General features: G+C 39.3%; 1 protein-coding gene across 1 annotated transcript in view; it reads right to left on the bottom strand.

Moving 5' to 3' along the window:
• Positions 1-21,012, bottom strand: part of KAL1 (Kallmann syndrome 1 sequence) — a 145,002-nt gene that overhangs the window by 52,498 nt on the left and 71,492 nt on the right. The window contains exons 5-6 of the mRNA XM_010581600.1: positions 6,351-6,413; positions 2,941-3,163 (exon numbers count right to left, since the gene is read on the bottom strand). Of these exons, the coding sequence (XP_010579902.1) occupies positions 2,941-3,163; positions 6,351-6,413 (286 nt within the window). The remainder of the gene's footprint in view (positions 1-2,940; positions 3,164-6,350; positions 6,414-21,012) is intronic.

Genomic DNA, 21,012 nt, shown 5'->3' with positions numbered 1-21,012 from the left:
AACTGCACACTATTTTTTTAATACAAAACTATTTTTCTTTAAGCATGGAAAGAGTCTTTAAACTGTGGGTGACTACCCGGCCCCAGCTATCCTATTATAATATTGTGGTACCATCATACCCTTTAAATGTCACAATCTTCACAATTTACCTTGCCCAGATCTGCAGTTTGTTCTGCTGTATGGATTGCTCCCTTACACGTTTCAGACAAAACTAGTTAGGCTGGTTTAGACAGCATGAACCCTAAATCTTTGTTAAAAAGAGGTCCTGGAAAGTTCACACAAGTAGGTGTATCATCACATCTGAGAGACCACTAACTTCTGAACAGGGAAAAGGTAATTTTTTCAGCTGTCATCAGCTGAGTGTAGAAAAAGATACATGTCCTTGTCCTTGTTTGGGGATTCATCATGCACATTAGACAAAGTGAACCTGATCACGCTTCTTCCGTCCCTTTCTCTTCCTTCCGTCTTCTTCTGCATTTTTAAACTGTTTTATTTCTAAACAGAGATATCACCCCCAACTCTAAAATACCAAATCTACCTTAGGCACTTACTGTTATTTATAACATCATTATCTCCATATAGAAAAAAAAATTATATAAGCCACGGAGAAGGGACACTTTCTGAAGTCCTTCACTAGTTGAGACAACGTAAAGGAGGTGGATGAGGCAGATGAAAGAAGAGTAGGAGAGAACATTTGATATCTCCAGTAAAGGGAAATAAAAATGTGAAGACTGTGTAACTGATTAGTAACACTCTCAACAGAGATGAAAAAATACAATGATAATAGACAGTTTGAAGATTATAGAAAATGCAAGCCAATAAACAATTAGGATAACAAGTAACTGGACTTGTTACGTTAATCGAACCACATTTGCAACATATGACTTTGGTGGCAGTGTACTTACATTAATATTCTTTTAGGATTGGGCTTTAGCACTCTACTAGAGGGCAAATCCAGTTTGTAAATACAGCAAATCAGATGGGTATTTTATATCTGCTGTTGTAACTAATCTCCAGAGCTTGATCAACAGGAACTTCTCTAGACTCTTAGATTCAATCTGAGTTCATTTTCTAGCTGTGAGTGCTGTCAAAATGATAAGTACTAAACTTATTCACTAGACCTCAGTCATGCTTGCAGAGTTTGCTCTTCCTTAGTGACAGGAAGGTCATGTACCCCTGGAGGAAATGAATAGCAAGCCTGCTCCGCTTCTATTTGTCCTTTGTTGCAAAAAGACAGGTTGAAGAGGCTAATTAGCTGAATTCATCGTACGGTATTGGGCTTGCCCTTCCTCTGCTAGACATAGATGATCTTACAAGCAAGCACCTCCTGCAGATAGGTGATAAGACGTTAGAGAAGGTTAGTTCTGTTCCTATATAATTAGGCTGAACAGTAGTAGACTTTCCAGTGTGCAGATATACAATGTGTCATATCCTGTGTCCTCTCCAAAAGCACGTCATCTTGTTTCATTTGTTTGTTTCTTTGCTTGTTTTGTTTTTACCTTTTCCAGCTGCTACAGTTACTGGAATGCTTTGTAGTTGTGGTATGGAGCCTGATCATGTAAATCATGACATATACACTGCGAATGCCAGTTCATCACTTTGGTCATTTGTCTCAAGAAGACGAAAGAAATAACTAAGGGATCCATTTTATTAATTTTCATTTTGAAAGGTGCTGTGTATAAGAGTATATTAATTCCTTATCGTTTTAAAGGGGCTGCTTTGAAGTATCTTGGAAGCAAGAGAATTTCCCTTCTGCACTGGAAAGCTGGATGACAGTACTGCCTGCTCTTCAAAATACTTTGACTACTATCTTCATCAGTTCTATGCTTACTCAACCTCTATGACTTCTAGATCAAATTTTCTCCATTTATGTCAGTAAATAAGACAGTGCTTCCTGATGGCCCATCCTGTACACTCAAAGACAGGATTCAAAAGCACGTTCTTTCTGACATACATTCTCATCACTAGGGACATTCAAAAAGATGCATCAACATATCAGTTAAAGCAATAATCTTAAAAATAAAATCACCATCTCCTTCACATATTTTACCATTTTTCCATCCACAGATGGAAATAAGTCTGGATTCAGACCTAAGCCTGGACCTTAGTTCAGAGTTCTGCTGATTAGGCTCTCCACAGAGAGCCCATGCTATCAGAAGAATAACTGATTAATATTTGGTTTTTTATCACTGAAGTAAGGAGAACGGATTTCAAACAAAACATTCCAGCTCTGTGGAACATAAAAATGCCTTTCATAAATGCTCATTGTTCTGTGTTATGAGTACATTTTCAGAATATTTCCGTGTATAAAGCTTTTTTTAATGCCAACAAATTAAAATCTGGAGTTTGTCTAAGCAAATAATTTCTAGGCTATATGTTCTTGTCTATGGATGTCATGGGAAACCTTTTTTCACAGAATCTCAGGACACAAAACAATTAAACATTTTTTAATAAGACATTAAGAACATCAATGTCAAATATAATGCATTGATTTGTTCTTTTACCAGACTACCTCACGCTTCCTATTTGGTAGTCCTACCTGCTTGGCTTATAAACATAAATGTTATTTGTGATTAATTGGACTTGAACTATTTATTGTTAAGTATTTTCCTGCTGCATTCTCTCTCATCTGCATCAAATTAAGTGAGATTTCACCTAAATTGGCAAGTTTGTTCTTCTTAAGATGATTCATAATAGCCACATGTTTACATTCCACAGATTTCCAGACATGGGCTTCAAAAGGGGAAAAAATCAGAAACTTGAGCAACATTTTTCTCTGACTTTCCACCCTTTCAGTGTCCAGCCACATGTCTACAGGCACCTCTCCTTTTTCTTCCCATCCATACAAACTCCTATGAAAAGAAAGTCCTGATTTTCTAGGAGACTTTATTATGGCCTGAGGTTATTAGCCCAGGGTGAGTATATATTAATAATCTCTACCTTTGTACAGATTTTTTGGAACTTGGCATGTATGACCACATCCATTGGAACAGCATTTCTTCACTCCAGAACATTCACTATCAGCTTCACAGCTTTCAACACAGGCAGCTGCAAAACCACTGGCCTTCTCAGGTGCTGGGCAGTCCCCTTGCTTCACAGACAGGATGTACTTAAGGAATTCACAGCTAGTTAGGCATTCATAATTCTTCTTGGGGAAGAGAGGCTAAAGGGAAAACAAAAGAATTGTATAAAGTTTTCAACAGGGGGAAAAAAAAAAAAGAAAATAAAAAAAGAAAAAATGTTGTAAATTTTCCAAGACCTCCTAAAGGAAAATTCAGATTTTCAGCTTTTGCAAGACTGTCCCTGCAGATTTATATATTCAAGCCACTTCTAAAAAAGCATTCCAAGTACAGAATGATGAATTCCCTCAAGTAAGACCACCATCTTTAATGGAATAAAGTTGTTTATATCTGCCAGCTGCCCCTTGTTTTCCTCACATTGGCTGGCTACAAAGTTGCTCAATGACAGATTAAAAACATTCCCAAAACAAAGGGGAAGCAATGGTCAGACAGTCTTCTTTTTGGACTACCCCACATTCCTCTCTTTGTACTTCATAACACTTTACCCACAATATCTGATGTAATGCCACTCTAGATAAATAACTGAAATCTTGTCTCGTTATACTGTTTGAACTGAGCTGGCGAAGAGGAGATTTTGTAGCATCTTTATGTTCTTGCCAGCATATTAGTAATTGTGTAACTCTTCATGGAACTGGAACTAAATTTCTGATAAAATTATCAGCAGAAAATACAGATTAAAATAAGCCTTAAATATACTGATTGAAGATCAAAGTAGATGCTACTTCTTTGAGAAATCAAGTCCTAGATATATGAGAGGTTGCTTCAACGCATAGACATTTTATATCATGTGTACTACTCAGAAGTTTACAAGGTTCACTTAAAACTCCATTAAAAATATCATCTAGCACCCTGGGGAGAACATTGTGTGTGACATGGGGACTTCATCTCCTCTTTTATCTGGTGTTTTATTTAGTTCGGTGCAAAAACAGCTAAAGTGATTCCCTCCAAGTGATTGGTGGAACTGTAGATGGGCAACCCATGTAACTGGGGTTATCTGTAGCCTGTCTTTCTACCTCAGAGCAACCAAAAACCTTCCGCTCTGACAGATCTGATTTACACATTCCTAAGCCTACCCAGAAATTATAACCCAGTCTCCATCCAGCTAGTCATGTAATTTCTGCAACTTCCTTCCATATTCAAACGTTCTACTTTCTTATTTTTACTGTTTTCCTGTTTTTGGTAAAATGGGAAAGACTCCCCTATTATGGAGGCCCAAGTGTTTCACAGACTATATGTCAGTTTATTCTCCAAAGTCACTGTGGTCCAAGAACGTGCCACTACGTTACCTCTGCTATCTTGTCCTACAGAACAGTCCAGAATTTTTGAATCAGATTTTTAAGGATGCATTTAGGTGTTACGGCTTAACCAGCCTAAAGGCTGCCAAAATGAGCGGTCCTTACACCTCCTACTGACCCCAGCGATCCTTGGACCACACTCCTGCTGTTCTCCCCATTGGAATGCACCTGATCCCATGGTTAGCCAGTTAAGAAGCTAAACCAGCAGGAAACTGAATGTATGGAAAAAAAGGAGTCAGGTAAACTCTCTCCTTTTCTTCTTCACATGTAAGGTTCCTTTAACATTAGTGCACTCATTGAGTAGATAAGAAGTAACACACGAAGCAGGGACCTTGAGAATCACAAAGCTCCAGATTTTTCACAAAACACAAAAAGATTAAAAACACTCTCCAAGGAAAACAGCCTTGTTTAATTCAATCAAACAATGTCTATGGAGCGTACATGAGTCTGAGAGAAAGGAAAGTAGTCCCCTACTTTTGTGTGTGTGTGTGTGAAGCTAATTTCAAATCCTAAAACATCACAAATTTGCAGCTACTTAATTAAAAACTTTATAGCTCCCTGAGGCATAATACGTCCTCGAGGTTTCTCCTCCTCACCCTATTTCACAGCTCATTTTTCAGTTAGCTGCTAAATGTGCTGCTCTTCATTACAGGCCTTTGAAGTTCTAAATTTAGCTTCAACCACAAAACACTAATCAAAGAGGGATGCTCACTGTTTTTAACTACAATAGAACAGTGTTCTACAAATGTTTTCCTTTTAAACCAATTTTATACGTATTTTCACCCATATCTGGAAACATACAGCCTGAGTGAGAAGTGATATACGAGAATGACATAAATTAGATCCACTAAAACTGGTTTATTACACTACCCTAGAGTTCTTTATATGAGGAAGCAGCAATTAATCTGGGTTAAAGAACTCTTACAAGGATTGGTTTTCATGAGAAATTTTTCTTTTGTCTTCTAATGTAACTACATATATCAGTAATCCAGTAAACCCTATTTACACATAGTTGGATCTAAGTATTTTTTTAGTTGAAATTATAGCTTTTCCTGCTCTTCTTCATGATGCTAAAATCATTTAAACATAAGACATGCTCTTGTACCAGAAAAAAGAGTGCCCACAGCGATGAGGGAGGAGTTAAATCAGTATATCACTGAGATCAATTCATCACTTAAGGTCATTTCTATTTTTTTATAGGAAAAGCTGAAAATCTTCATAAACATACACTTTCATAGACTTCAATAAAGTTGTATCTTTATATTGATTTAGTTCTAATAAAGCAGCTTTCTATTGAGATGATATTTCCATTTTGTACTAAAAACCACATTTCCACCAACTGAGCAGAGCCATGTTTTAAATCCAGTAAGACCATCTCCTTTTTTGTACTAGTTTAACTCATCTAGGTTTGCTTATTCACCAGGTTATTCTGAAACATGATTCAGAAACAGTTTTCCAAAGACTTGTTCCTGAATAATTATGTATTTTGATAGTAGTCTTCTGAACTAGGAGTCCACAGTCCTGGAGAGATATTCTTTTAGAAATCAGATTGACTTTCACATACAGGAAAGCCATCTTTTCTAGCTACCCAGCACAAGGATTTTCACACAATGACATTTTATCTTTTCAACAAAGATACTCTTTCTTACACATGGCCAGAAAAGATAGAAGGGCATGTGGTAGAAATAGCATCTTGCAGGAGGGATTTAACGGCACCTTCTGAGAGAAGTTAGGTAAGAGTGGCTGGATCAAGTCTTAAAACTTCAAGTTGAGATAAACCATTTGGTCAGGAAAAAAAAAAAAATTTTTTTTAAACTAAGACTTAAAAAGTCTAAATTGTTATATGTGTACCCATACAAATGAAAGCAAATGCTGTAAAAAGCCCATGTTTGTTAGCTGTCTCCTTGAAGCTAATAATTTAAATGAAAGAGACAGCTAGAACAAAGTGAGAAAGAGTGCCCTTGGGCTGACTTACCTCACAGAAGCTTTGGCAATGGTTTTTCTTCAGGTCCCAGGACTCTTTGCAGGGCTCCAGGCACTAGGAAGAATCAGGAGGCAGAGAAGTGTCAGGAAGAGAAAGAAATAAACAACCACAAATGACCCCATTTCTTCTCCAGTTGTTTGTTTGACCCATAGGAAGTTAATAATAGGCTTTAAAAATCCACTTCTCCTGAGGATAAGATTGTGTCATTGAGTCACAGTGTCAGAGCAAGGTCATGCCAAGCCACGGTTAGATTACAAGAAATATTTTCAGTATTTCTTACTGTACAAGGCAATTGCCTCACTTGTTTATACGCCATCCTATTTTCTGTGTTATTGAATCTAGGTCCTAATACCATTTAACACCATGCCACTGGATCACAGAGACAATGTCAAAAGCACTACTCTAAACTACAGAAAGTTAAATCTTCTCCTCACTGACCAGCCTAAAGATTAGACGGGCACATGGCTTCCCAAGCGAGAAACTATTTTATCAAGCTTTGGGGTAAACTCAGCAGAGGTTTAACCACTATTCCTGTATAAATAGACAATGTGCACTGGTCTGTTAGCAAAGCCACTTTACTTCAAGTACCATATTACCATTTCTTCACCTTCAACCTCCACTGCCACGGTTATACACAGAGTTGAGATTCAAACTCTGCAAACCAGTGTCAAGCTTCACAGCACAGCATAAACTATTAAGAGCATTTGCTGCAGCTGAAACATAAATTCAGACTCACATCCAGAAACCTCTTCTCTTCCTTTGTTAGACATATGAACTTGGAAAATACTGGCATTGTTGGCAGTTAATAACACCTACTCCTTCTGGTAACAGTGGAAAGATACTTATTGCACCAAAAAGAAAGGCCTTTGACATGCAATTTAGTAGTTATATAATTTGCTTCTCTTATACATAGTATTAGATTGGATCCCTATATATTTATGCTATTCAAAAACAAGCATGACTACTCAGAGGCTGTACCTCAGCTGTCCACCTGTACCATTAATGTGCTAAAAAAATTAGTGTTTTAAAAGTTAACCATTTTTCTTACTAGCAACAACACCTGAAAAATATAATAAAACCATTAGTCACAGAAGTTATATATTTCAGGAATGAAAAATACCACTCAAATTTTCTATATATATATATATATTTTGGTCTTTTAGACTCAATTTCTAGCTCTTGAAAATTCACAATGTGCTGTAGACAGAGTAATTAGAAGGATACACTACAAAATGTCACTGAAGTCAGTAAGTTTAATTCATTCCAGAGCATTGCTCCTTCTGTAGTATAGTTACCGCACATTTGAGCCCAATTCCACTGTCAGGCCAATTTTACAACTCTCCTGTCTGATGGATTTAGCCCCAAATTACAGAGGTATAAATGGTGTCAAGACAAAACGGGCAACATTTTGACCACATTGGGACTTTGTCAGTGATCCTGGAGGCTGTCAGGATTTCCATACCCTTGCCTTCTCTGAATTCTTGCTTCACTGCTGCACAGCCACACAGAGCGTATCTAAACCAGCGCGTCCACAACCTTCAGGTGACAGCTAGGACCAAGTTCATGCTGACCGGCCCTCCTCTCTTGCGGGCTCTAGAACAAAACAGTTGGTACTCCTGGAAGGAAATACCAAGATGCTGTGTGCTTCAGAGGGTTTGTTCAAGGCGCGTGTACCAGGATGGCTTCACCTGCAGTGCAAGTAGGTTCCAGCACTTGATGCCTTGACTGGCTGACTCTCTGCCTCAGTTATCACTCAGGACAGCCCAGGCTACTCTAGCTGAGCCCCAGCATCTCCTGCCACCAGGGCAGGCAGAGATGATGATGTCAACTCAGACACGTTAAAGGCAAGATGGACAAAATGAACCAGGGCTGAGCAGTATCCTGCTCTCAGAATACTCCAAGGGACACAGATGATGGAGCAAGCCATAAGACCTCCATCATAAGCTTTATAGGCTCTGATTAGAGTGCTCTTACCTACACATAACCAAAAAAATCTTCCTACTCCTGCCGTATGAAGAGTCCTCAGAGCACTGGGCTTAGCCTAGCACCATGGGCTGCTGCAGAAGCCGACTGCCTGGCTTTACTGGAGCTGCACCATTCTGGAGGTTGGAAAAAAACTGGTAGCAGACAGAAATGTTGCCAGTAACTTTGCACTAGAAGAGTTTGGGACCGTCCTTCTAAAAAGGTAGTTATTAAGCTTGCAACAACAAAGGTGAGAGCACCTCACAAACACTGGGGTTTGTGCATTTATCCTCTTAGCTACTCTGTTATGAGCTTCCCCTAAACTGGGAAGCTGGAAAAGCTGGAAGCTCAGATCCAGGTCTCACCTTTGAGTCCTCAACTTAAACTGTAAATCAGCTGAGATCTTAAGATCCCCCCACTGTCTGGTGAGCTTTATCCTCTGAATTGCAATAATCTCAGGTACAGAGATACCTTTTCATCCCCATGAAGTCTCTCCTGATGTTTTTTATATGGAGAGGGAAATGTGTTCCAGATCCAATGTGTTATGTACATGCTAGCTCTGAAGAAGGGCTATTGTGCACATAATTTTGTCTTTTTCCATACATTTCAGCTTTCCAATAAACTCTCTGTCGCCATGAACTTTAGCCCGCCTGGTTCTGTTAAACTTTCTCATCCCATTTACATGTGTCACTCTGAGCCGTATCTTTAATCTGGAAAGGGTTGTGTGTTTTTTCTCATCTTTGGCATGCTTTGCTATGAATGTACTTCAGGATGAGTCTACTGAAGAACACACATTTTGCAGTGCTCCGCACAGTATGTAGTAAAACATTTTTCCCTCCGCTATGGATCTCCCCCATTTTTAGTCCACCCAGCCAAGGCAAGCACCAAGTTGAAAATGCTCTCAAGAAAAAGCAGAATCAGGCCTTACATCGAGAGCAGCTGAAGGTTTTCTGACAGGTATCGTTCCGTGCATAATAAAAGTTAAAATCAAGAAAATTGAGTCAGAACTAGTGGCAATAACATCTGTTTTCTTAAATCCAAGTCTTCAGAGAATACAAAAAAAGAGCATACATCTTAAAATTTAAAATTTCAATAATACTTTTCTAATAATTTCAGTGCAACCCAGCAAAGCCCTGACCCAAAGCTCCCCCAGACCAACAGGGGTTATTTCACTGGTGTTTAGCTTAGCCTTGATGTCTGAAAGGAAAGCCTACAGCATTTCCCACCGATCAGAAGAGCTCCAAGGAAATATCTAAAACGCCCATGAGAAAACTATTCCCACCCAGCAGGTGAAGACATCCAGGTTTTCCGGATTAGCGTAAATGTGCGAGCCTGTTAAAAGGATACTGAAATCCTCTATCCAGGATAAAAAGGAATCTAGGCCAAGCAGCAAGCTGGTTTTGCCTCTACTTTTTGTAATAAAAAACACCTTGCAGACATTCCCGCGCGCCCTCCGAAGCCAAGCTGAGGCGCGGAGCCGGCAGACCCCCAGCAGGCAGGAGGGCGGCGATGCGGGGAGCATCCCGGCCGGCCGGGGATGTCCCAGATGTCACCGGTCCCCTGCGGCCACCACTGGCCGCTGCTCCGGCATCCCGTCAAGGCTGCTCCGCTGCGGGGCTGGGAAGAGGCACGAAACACTGGACCAGTCCTTACGGGCCGGTGGCACTCTTCAGAAGATGATGGGTGTTAATTACAGTGGCCTTGCTAAATGGAATCCTCCTAAAGCACCGGTTTTCTCATCTCCTGTGGATAAACCTGGAAGCTGCCGGCTTGCTTTCTTCACCCAGACTGCTGCAGAGCTGTTATTCCGTACTACACGTCTGCAGCAAAAGCCAAAAGGAGGGCTAATAGAAAGCACCGCAGCGTTTGTCGTCCGTCAAAATTTGTGTGTTTGAGTACATATGCACACACACATAGGTGTAATATATCAGATACTACTATAGCTCTGTTAATACTTAGACTGTATAAAATTAGGAACAAGGGCAAAGTACTGTTTCATTCAAGGGAGAAGGATTACTATCGCTTTAAAATATTTTGGTTTGTATTTTTTTATTTCTTTTCTGTTAGAGAAGTCTTTTTTGTTCTGATTTTTAAACTATAAATAAAGCAACTATGAGATTAGCATATGATGCATACCATTTACAGTAGTTAGGAAAGGGATTTTCAAAATAGTCCACCAACACTTTTGCTTGGGAAATGTTGCCTTTGACTTGAATGGGAGAGAGTTACACCAACACAGCAATTTTGAAAGTCTAATGAATTGCAAAACATCATTTAAGTATTGAAATAAATACTTATTCAAATACTGTATATTTATCCAAATATTATATTTAAATTAAATAGTCGATATGACATATTTATAACTGTTTAAAAAGCAAACAATTATTTATTTCAGAGTAGAAGAGTCTACCCACAGTACTTTTGTCTAATAAGGCTTCTTCCTTCACCAAAGGGGAACCAAGTCATATGCAAACTGTTGTAAAAAGAATGGAATCAAAGTGTTATAGCTGGAATATAATTATTCTTTTCATTATCATTCACCATTCTGGTTTCTCACAACAGTAAGGTCAGAAATTAATGATTTATGTTTACAATATATATATAAGTGTTTTGCTGTCCTAAGGAATTTAATTAAATGAACTTAGATGGTTAAAAAAGGAAAAAAACCACCTTTCAGTGTACAGTCTCCTAAGAACCTGCCATGTCATGAAGACAAGCACCTGAAAAATACATATACTCACTATCAGGCACTGAGCAGAGAACATTCTTGGGGTCAGGAATTCAACCAAAGTCAAAGGAGAATATAGTGTTCATCACTCTTAGAATCATTTTGTGATGGGTACACTTAAATATACAACTGCGCCCAAAGGAACCATGAGAAAAGTGATTTTCAATTTGTAAATCTTAGCATAGTGGCAGTAAATACAATGTAAACAGAAACAGGCAGCAAGAGAGAAATAACTGATTTTGAGATTTTTTTTATCTTCATCTGCTGTTTATCCACAGGAATAGAAATTGTTACTTTCTGTGTCTCAAAAATTGGACTGTGAGTTGTCCAAAGAACACAGTTTTTTGGTTTCAGAACAGTAAATGCACAGTTGAATATTTACCAGTCCAAATCAATTAATAGCACGCTAACTTGGTAGGACAATATTAGGTATTACCGGTATCGCATCATAGAACATACTATCTTCTGAACAGTTTGAACAACTACTTTTCTTCTTTACTATACGAGTCATGAGATGCAGGATATGTTTATTGAAACTATTTCTCATGATAAAAGTGAAGAGATGCATCAGGAAGATTTATAATTTAAAAAATTTTGACACGTCAATTAAAAAAAATCTCCCATTAGTTCCAGATTATATTTTCCCAAAAGACCCATACACACAAAAACAATCCTCAGATGTTCTCTTCCTAGAAGATACATCTCATTTATTAATGCCAAAAAGAAATATCAGTATTTATGTTACTGTTTGAATCAAAGACCAAATTAGATTCTCCAAATTGACACATGAGTCTGATTTGGTGCTTCTGCACTTAGGAGAACACGGTGTAATTCTAAAAGCTATACCTACAAGGAAATAATTTAGCAGAATAGGAGAATATTAATTACACGTACAAGTAGGTAAGAATCACAACTCCTTGACAATTTGCAATGAAACAGAAGAAAAGCATCCTGGGATGAGACCAATGAATCCATCTGAAGGACTTTGGCTGCCCACTTCAGGAATGTACATAATTTTTGTCAAATCATTTTATAAAAGTCTATTTATTTGTCTCTCATCTTCCTGCGGTAATGCATGTCCTCATAAACTTTAAGATGGATATTTTCCTTCCATAGATTCTAGGCAGCTTACCTGAATTCTGCATATTAAAATGAAAGAGGTGTTTGGTTATGAAATTGAAGTTAGACACACTCTTTTAAAGATCCCTGTTCAATTTTTTTTTCATCTCCAGTTTAAATCTTTGACCAGCCCTAAGGTATGGGCTGTCTACCCACCCAGAACACACAAGTGTGACTGTTTCATAATGTACGTTACAAAATGAAAAGCTCAGGTAAACAGAACTATACGCCGTGAGAATTTCAGGCACTTCGAGTGAGGAATCCTGCAGAGGCAGGTAAGCGAATCCAGAATTGGGATGCAAAAAAACCTTTTCTCATTCCCATGCTGGATTATTCTGGATGCTCTCCAAAACCCACGCTCAATAGTTTGATTGATTCGGAGGCTTCACGTGAGTAATTCTCCATGCGAGCGGTTCTCGGTATCAGGGTACTGCCCTCAAGCTTGCAGGCACCTTTCCTAGTGATCAAGTGCCCAAGACGAGGCACTGCAGCACTTCAGGTATGAGAAATTTCGGGTGCTCGTACACCCTGTCAGGTCACACACCCCCCGTACACATCTGTCTTGTTTAAAACAAACCATTAGAGGTGGAGATGCACTAATGAATCAGCTGGTTCCTCAGGCCAAAAAAATCCCCGAGCCCAGACAGGAGTGTTCAACTGCAGAATCAGTAGCCGCCGTATTAGCTTGTAGATCGATACACGCTGCCCAAGAAGCCTCTGAGCATTTTGTGGGATCCATTTTAAGCCGAGTCAGTCTCTTGCTTCTCTGCCTCTTTTGCCTCTCCTCCCCCATTAGCAGACTGAACCATCGGAGCACTAATCACCAACTTTCTAGAAACTCGGTGTGACATTTCAGCTCCTAAAATTCATTTAATGTAGACTGGGAGAGGTTTAAGTATCTTTAAAACTTTGAAAGTCTAATAGAAACAACTGCGAAACGTATTCTTTTATGTAAAATAGCAGTTTCATGTGGCTACTTGGAGTTACTCCTCTGTTCATGTTAAAGAGATTCTCATGAGAATTACACTAGTAATATATTTCCCTTGTAACTGAACAAACAAATGGGTTAAATGACAGAGAAAGGTTCCCTGACTGTGTTGCCTGTTTTCTCTCCTGTAGGTCAGTGAGCATCATGATTTGGTGAAAAGGAGTGATTTTGTATTCCAGGATCAAGTCTTAATTAAATTAGTTACAGTTGGGTTTATTCTGTGACATTATCATGTACACTGGGAACCCAGCTGATACTGTCTGAAAGTATTGCTAATTGTAGAGCTGGTTTTGAATGAAAGCCAGGTCTTAGATTTTAAATGGTCACTAAAGAATGTGCTTGGTTAGAGTGATCTGGGTCTTTAAAATCCCTTTAAGAAGCACTTCTTAGTCTTTCTCAAAATGTATTTTTTCTTGTTCTGTACTCATGACATCCTGACATGTACTGTGACGGGGCAGATGACAAGGAACAGGTTACTAACATGGAATTTGTTATCATCTGCAAGTACTAATTTATTCTAATTAATAAAAGTATATATATACAAAGAAAAAGAAAAATCCTTCATTTGTAATCAACATTCAGACAGTGCATCCTTATGTTTTAGGACAGATGACCGCTTTGTATTTTTCAGAATTTAACTGCTCAGAAAAAAGTACCAACCAAATACCTGGGGCTGGCACTGAAACTAAGGGAATGGTGTCTCTATTGGAGATGTAGTTACAGCTACCTTAACTATTCTGAGTCCTCTTCAATTGTAAGGTAACAAAGTGCAGCACAAACCTCCAGGGTCCAACAGGAGCAAGTAGGGACAGACAGGGACAGGGAACAGCAGCCACATGGCCACCATCACATTGTATTGTATGGCATCACCCAAGGGTCTACCTGCAGCATCCTTGTCTTGACTTGATTGATAGTAAATTAAATTGATGTTGTTTCTTCCCCCAGTTGAGCCTGTCTTTAGCCCGTGCCCATAAGTGGGGAGTGATCCCTCCCCGTCCTTGTCTCGACCCACGAGCGTTTCTTTATATTTTCTCCTCATCCCACCTTGGCCGGGGTGGAGGAGCGAGCAAGTGGCTGCGTGGTGCTTTGCTATCCGCTAGGTTTAAACCACGACACAGACTTTTCTGGTTACGTCACATGTGACCTCATCCAGAGCAATTTGGCATTAAAGTACTAAGGGTTAAGTTACAAGAATACAGCATTTTGTGTTGAGTTCTAACATCAGAAAGTAAGAGGGATATAAGCCATCCAGCAGTGGTCTTTGTCAACAAGAATGAGAGCCATATTTCCTGGCAGAATTTGGTATATCCCTTATGGAAAGACTAGCAAAAGCTGTATAACAGAGATCCAAAACATATCATTACGTATGCAACTGAGATTTACTTTTAATAATTCTTATCTAAGTAGGATGATGCATACAACCTGCATGTGAAATATGGAATTTACAACACATCACTTGCTTTAGAGAATTTTCCAGGAATTGCATTCTTTCTATTTTTCCTCATTGTTTTTATATTTTAAGAAAAAGATGGTAAATTACATCTTCCGACTATATGCTAAATATAAACCTACGAAGTGAGACATTCCCTATCAGGCACCTTGAACTGAAGTCTTGAAAGTTATGAACTACCCTTATTCACCTCAAAATGGCGTTAATACTGAAATACTTTTAAAAATTACATTTCAAAACCAGCATTAAATGATGTTACTTCTGGTTTCACATCCGAGCAGTGTGCTCTCAATAAATGTAAATTGTTTCTGCAGATGGGACTGTTAGTGTCTCACAATAGACAACTAAAACCTTCACTTCACCAAACCATGCAGAACATAGCTACAGTATCTTCCAATTATGAATTCTGAAGGACACAGAAAACAAATATTATTATCCAACATAATATCCAAATAAGTAAGAGAAGGACAGCATACTGACATGTTTCTTTGAAGCTCTCTTTTGCTACTTGAGCAGGGAGGTAGACAAAGCCTTGATTTCACCTCTGTTTACTCAGCCTTTTACAAGGCTTAGACATACAGTTACTGAAGCAAACTGCAGCAGTTTTAGGTGCAACTGTTTTCTCTGTTACCAGCACTTTGGAGAGTGGTCTGGCCATTCGAATGGTCATTTCAGAGCAGAAGCTTTACTGGCTGCAAAGCCAAGCAGCATAGTTTAAACTCCTATAGCAAATAGCTGCATTCGATGTGTATTTATTTTACTTGGGTGTAGAGGGACTAAAAGCACACATATGGACAGGTACTACTGCTCTCCACAATTATGCAAACTTGCTAATATCAAATCAGGACTTACAGTAAAGGAAATTTTCAGAAGTGCAATTGTTGGATATCTAACAAAAACATGAACTTGAAAAAATAACTTCCTTTTCTTAATTGTCCAGTTCATTTCAGTAGACAAACATCAGGGATGCCAATAACCACAATTTTAAGTGTTAGCAATCTGAGTTACTGAATGCCTTCAATACCCTAAGCAAATAAAGGAAGCCTTATGACTTAGGATCAGTATTTCCTGGAACAGAGATAGGGAAAGGGCTAGTCAGTATATCGGTTAACTCTGTCCAGACCTTTGCATATACAAAGTAGCATTACAGGCTTTGCTCCTAAAATGGATGCTCTGCTTCAACAATTTGGATAAAAAAGCTGTTCTGACCACATTGATCTCTGAAAATCCACCATTTCAAATCTCCATATGCTCCAACACCCTGCATTAGAGCACCAGAAAGACCAAGACCATTGCCAAGAACTTCAGGTCAAATTTCCTGGAAGTCCATGTAGCCTTTGCTGTAAATTCCCAGAATTAAACAGCAAGTGAAAGCTACCAGAAAAGCTGTACATGTACTGATGGTGAGAATCACTGAAGGTGTTGAAAATGAAGGAACTGTTCTGACATAAAATATTTGGAAAGTAAATGACTATTAAAAAAGGAGGGGGAGAGGGGAGAGAAGTCATATCATCACACTGTAGCAGAAATGCAGCAGTTTCAACTCTAATCCTTTTAGAGTGAAAATAACTTTCAACACTGACAGCTTGATAACTATCTGTATGGCTTAGTTGTCTGGCATGTCAAACTTTGCCAGCAGAAGTGTTTGGTTGAAAGGACAGAAGAACAATCCTAGGATGCTTTTTATGTTTTTATTGTTACCAAATCAAAATCATGGCCATCGATGTCAACAGAAAATTGGCTCCTAAACATTAGTTCATTCCTGACCAGTCCTTTTCAAAGTTTGTTTACAGGGTTTTGTACCAGCAGATGAAACTGGGACATGTATTTTCATCCCTTTTCCTGCCTCATAGCCTAGAGCTTAACACAGTCACCAAAAAACACCTTTGAGTTCATATTTTGCCTGATTTTGAAACATGGAATTGAACTTAAACCTCCTACATTCAAGATGAATGCCCTAAACTTAAAGTATTTGATGGAGCTTTCTCTCTCCTGCTGAAGCTGTTTCATCTTGTATAAGCAATGAGTTCTTCTCTAGAGAAGAGCCTTAAATGTGAACCTCTCACCTTGAAGGGGCATGCCCTAGCAGCACTTTCTGATCCTCCTGAAGTTCTTTTGAAATGCTTATAATAGGTACAAATATTTTGGTTACGTCTCAGTGCAGTAGCTATTCCACCACCACTTCTTTGCTACAGAGATAATATTCTTTTCCACATTCTCCTTTTTTCACATCTTTGTTTCTTCTACCAACCTACACTGGCCGTATAATTGTTGTTACAATTATCCCTATTCAAACTGTTGCCTCAAAGATTGTTTTCCTATCCTATTGCCTTGGGTTTCTGTGCTGCATCAAGTGCCAATTAGTCTCTTTTTTCAAAACTCTTCCTAGCCCTTATTCTGAATCTCCACATTCTGAGGTTTCACCTGTCAAGATATGAGGCATAGGATTGGCAAAATGCTATGAAGCAGCAAGTCAAGCCTGGAGCACTGGTGTGCACACAAGATATGTACTGTGGCAAAGTGCATAAATAATTTTAAATCAAATGAAGAGTGATATAGTCTAAAAAGGTTAAGAAGCTCTTTTCTAATAAACTTCTTTCTGATAGTGATAATAGCTTTAATTGCTTAGTGCCTTCCTGCTTCTTTCTGTGCTATTGCTTATGTATGGAATTCTTTGGTAGCGTAGCTACCATATTAATGAATAAAGAAATTTACTACCTGAATTAAAAAACAGTAGCAGTTTTGCCTCTCTCTGAACTTTTTTCCTTCAGGCTGTAGTCCCACAGCGCAGTTTACCAATGAACTGATTTGTCATGTTTGCATCTGTTCCACCAATCTATCATGGATCAGTCATGCCAACTCTTTCTTTCTGCTTTTAAAGCTTCTCCAAGATTGCATCTATAACCTAGAGAGTAAAGCAACACAGCAGAAACTTTCCACTTGTACATCCCTACTGTTTCTAGATCACTGTTCCCTGCCACCCTTTCTATGCGGATAGGGTCCAAAGAAGGCCAAAGAAGGTAATCTAGTAAAAAAAACAGTAATATTTACTGCTAACAATATGGGTCTGCAAAACGTAACAGATTTTCCCTTCCAGATATTAGAACTGCAGATGGCCTTTCACAACTTGTTTCCAGCAGTAGCAACAGTGATCAGCTGATGGATAACTTTAGGGTGGGACTCGATGATCTTAAAGGTTTTTTCCAACCTAAATGATTCTACGAGAAGAAGCCCATCTTACACTCTACAATGTCTCTCTCATAAGCTGTCTTTTCATCTCCTAATAGTTGAATATTTGCTTTAGTGATTGCATAATACTTTTAAAGTGAAAGTGAGCATAAATATTTTGACATTTTATATATGCACAGAATTCTCATTGAGAAAACATGATTCCTTTAATCTCAGACAGACAAGGGAAAGCCTCTTCAAGCTGGCACTTTCCCCTCCCAATCTGTTACAAGGCAGCTTCAGATAACCACACGCGGTCTTGTTATAAACACCATCTTGCTATGCAACTTCAAGTGTCTGTCAGAGCAGCGCTGCTCTCTCCAAGCAAAGTCAAGGTTTTTGTTGCTGTTTTATAAATGAGTTAAACTACTGAACTCTTCTGATAACAGATGACTATCCTTACACATCACCCTGCAAATTCACACATACATTTCTGAACGAAAGAGCCGCCACTAAATGTTCTTTTCGCTTGTAGCCACCCCAGCACCATGGTTTTATAGACCACCTAACAATCAGAGACGACGACAAAAAAGGGGGGTCCTCTTTGTCTAAATCGTTACTTTGTCTCTCTTCCCTGGCTTTCTATTCCCCTCCCAGCACTACCATCACCATCAGAAACGACATATTCCGCATAACTAAACAGCAAGAGCCATAGGGCTTTTCACTTCTAATTTCACGCCATAATAAAATGCAGTGGTTGTTTCACTGGGGGACCTGAAAAGCCTTCCTTTGTGAGGCTGTCTGACGGTCAGGTTAAGTATCACACTCTGGCAGCAGGCATCTGTGCATGCCTCTTCACGCGGTTATGGCGAAGGAGGGGGAAAAAGAACGGAAAAATGAAAAGGAGGTTGTCTTGAAAAAAATATTCATCCCCTGCTCTGAAGCGAGCAATTCACATTCTGCCGCTTGGCCTAAATATTTTTAAATATTGTCTGTTGTCCACCTCACTGATAGACCAATCAATCTAATAATAGTAAATCTAGAAAGTTTTCAGTGTACTCAGAGTTACGCTTGTTGCTTTAATGGAAAATCTATTGACCTAAAGTAGACTGATGATACACATTTGTGTAGGTGAGAGGAAGGAAAAAAAATAGATCTGAAGAAAATAAATTTGCATTTTTATTAACTTCAGAGTAAACAAATTCACGAAAGAACAGTGAAGAGGATCAGCAATAACAAACAAGAAATATGGTATTTCTAAAAAGTACCAGGATCATATGTAACAGAAATATTGCTTCATTCTATAAAAATAGAAGTTAAAATTCCATTAATCCAAAGTACAACGGGAACAAAAAGCCAAAATGTAACAGGAAACTCTGTGAAGTGTTCTACACTTAGATTTTTCCAAACATATTCCCACTACACAAAGAATGTTTTTCTGTCCCATGTTTAGAAACCCTATTGTATCCATTGAATCTTTTGTAAAAAGAGATAATGTGATTCCTTTTCACAATAATCTCTTCATGTATCTTAACATAGTCTACCGGATCACCAAAATGAGTAAAATTCTATCAGTTTTCATGACAATTCATAGAAAAAACACTGCGGAGTAATACTTTAAAAGTTAGATAGTTTCACATATTATTTGAAAAAAAAAAACTTTTAAAAAATCGTGTTTTAAATAATAAAGTGTCTGAATACTTTAAAAAATTAAAACAAAGTAACCTAAAATAGCTATGTTGTTTCAAAGGAACTCTTTCAAAGGTTATTAAGTAAATGCCTTCCCTCCTATTATTTTTCAATGCATGCTATACATGAGCAAGAAAGACTACACTTACACGCTGAATTTCTTTATAAGTATCTCTAAATGTTATACCTTTTAGGTTATGGTTATGTGATGGGCATAAGCAAATGCACGTAGCATGGGGAATAAACAAGAGGAGTTAGAGGCGTGTGCGCACTTGCAGGGCTATAATCTTATTGGCATCACGGAGGCATGGTGGGACGGCTCCTAGGACTGGAGTGTCGGACTGGAAGGATACAGGCTCTTTCGGAAGGACAGGCAGGGGAGACGAGGATGGGGTGTCTCCCTCTATGTCAGAGACCAGCTGGAGTGCATGGAGCTCTGCCTGGGCATGGATGAGGACCCAACCGAGAGCCTACGGGTCAGGATTAAAGGGAGGGAAGGGACGGGTGTCCCTATAGTGGGGGTCTGCTACAGGTCACCCAACCAGGCAGGCTGAGGGGATGAGGACCTCTACAGACAGATGGGAGCAGCCTCATGTTCACAAGCCCTGGTCCTCATGGGGGACTTCAACCACCCTGATATCTGTTGGAGGGACAACACGACAGGGCATCAGCAATCTAGGAGGTTGCTGGAATGCGTTGATGACAACTTCCTTCTCCAAGTGATGGAGGAGCCAACGACAACAGGTACTATGCAGGACCTTGTTCTCACCAACAAGGAGGCGCTGGTGGGGAATGTGAAGCTCAAGGGCAGCCTTGGCTGAAGTGACCATGAAATGGTGGAGTTTGAGATCTATAGGGCAGTGAAGAGGGTGCACAGCAAGCTCACTGCCCTGGACTTCAGGAAAGTAGACTTTGACCTCTTCAGGGATTTGCTTAGTAGAGTACCATGGGATAAAGCCCTGGAGGGAAGAGGGGCTCAAGAAAGCTGGTTAATATTCAAGGATCACCTCCTCCAAGCTCAGGAGCGATGCATCCCAAGAAAGAAGTCAGGCAAAAATAGCAGGTGGCCTGCATGGATGAACAAGGAGCTCCTGGACAAACTCAAACACAAAAAGGAAGCCTACAGAGGGTGGAAGCAAGGACAGGTAGCAAGGACAGGGAGGAATACAGAGAAATTGTCCAAGCAGCCAGGGATCAGGTTAGGAAAGCTAAAGGAGCTAAAGGAATTAAATCCGGCCAGGGACATCAAGGGCAACAAGAAAAGCTTCTATAGGTACGTTGATGATAAAAGGAAGACTAGGGAAAATGTGGGCCTTCTCCAGAAGGAAATGGCGACCTGGTTACCTGGGACATGGAGAAGGCTGAGGTACTCAACAACTTTTTTGCCTTAGTCTTCACTGGCAAGAGCTCCAGCCACACCACCCAAGAAGCAGAAGGCAAAGGCAGGGACTGGGAGAATTAAGAACCACCCTCTGTAGGAGAAGATCAGGTTCAAGACCATCTAAGAACCTGAAGGTGCACAAGTACATGTGACCTGATAAGATGCATC

The sequence above is a fragment of the Haliaeetus leucocephalus genome, unplaced genomic scaffold (assembly GCF_000737465.1).
Source record: "Haliaeetus leucocephalus isolate CR32 unplaced genomic scaffold, Haliaeetus_leucocephalus-4.0 Scaffold795, whole genome shotgun sequence".
Classification (NCBI taxonomy): Eukaryota; Metazoa; Chordata; class Aves; order Accipitriformes; family Accipitridae; genus Haliaeetus; species Haliaeetus leucocephalus.
The sequence above is the reverse complement of the archived record's forward strand: the minus strand, read 5'-3'. Positions and strand labels throughout refer to the sequence as shown.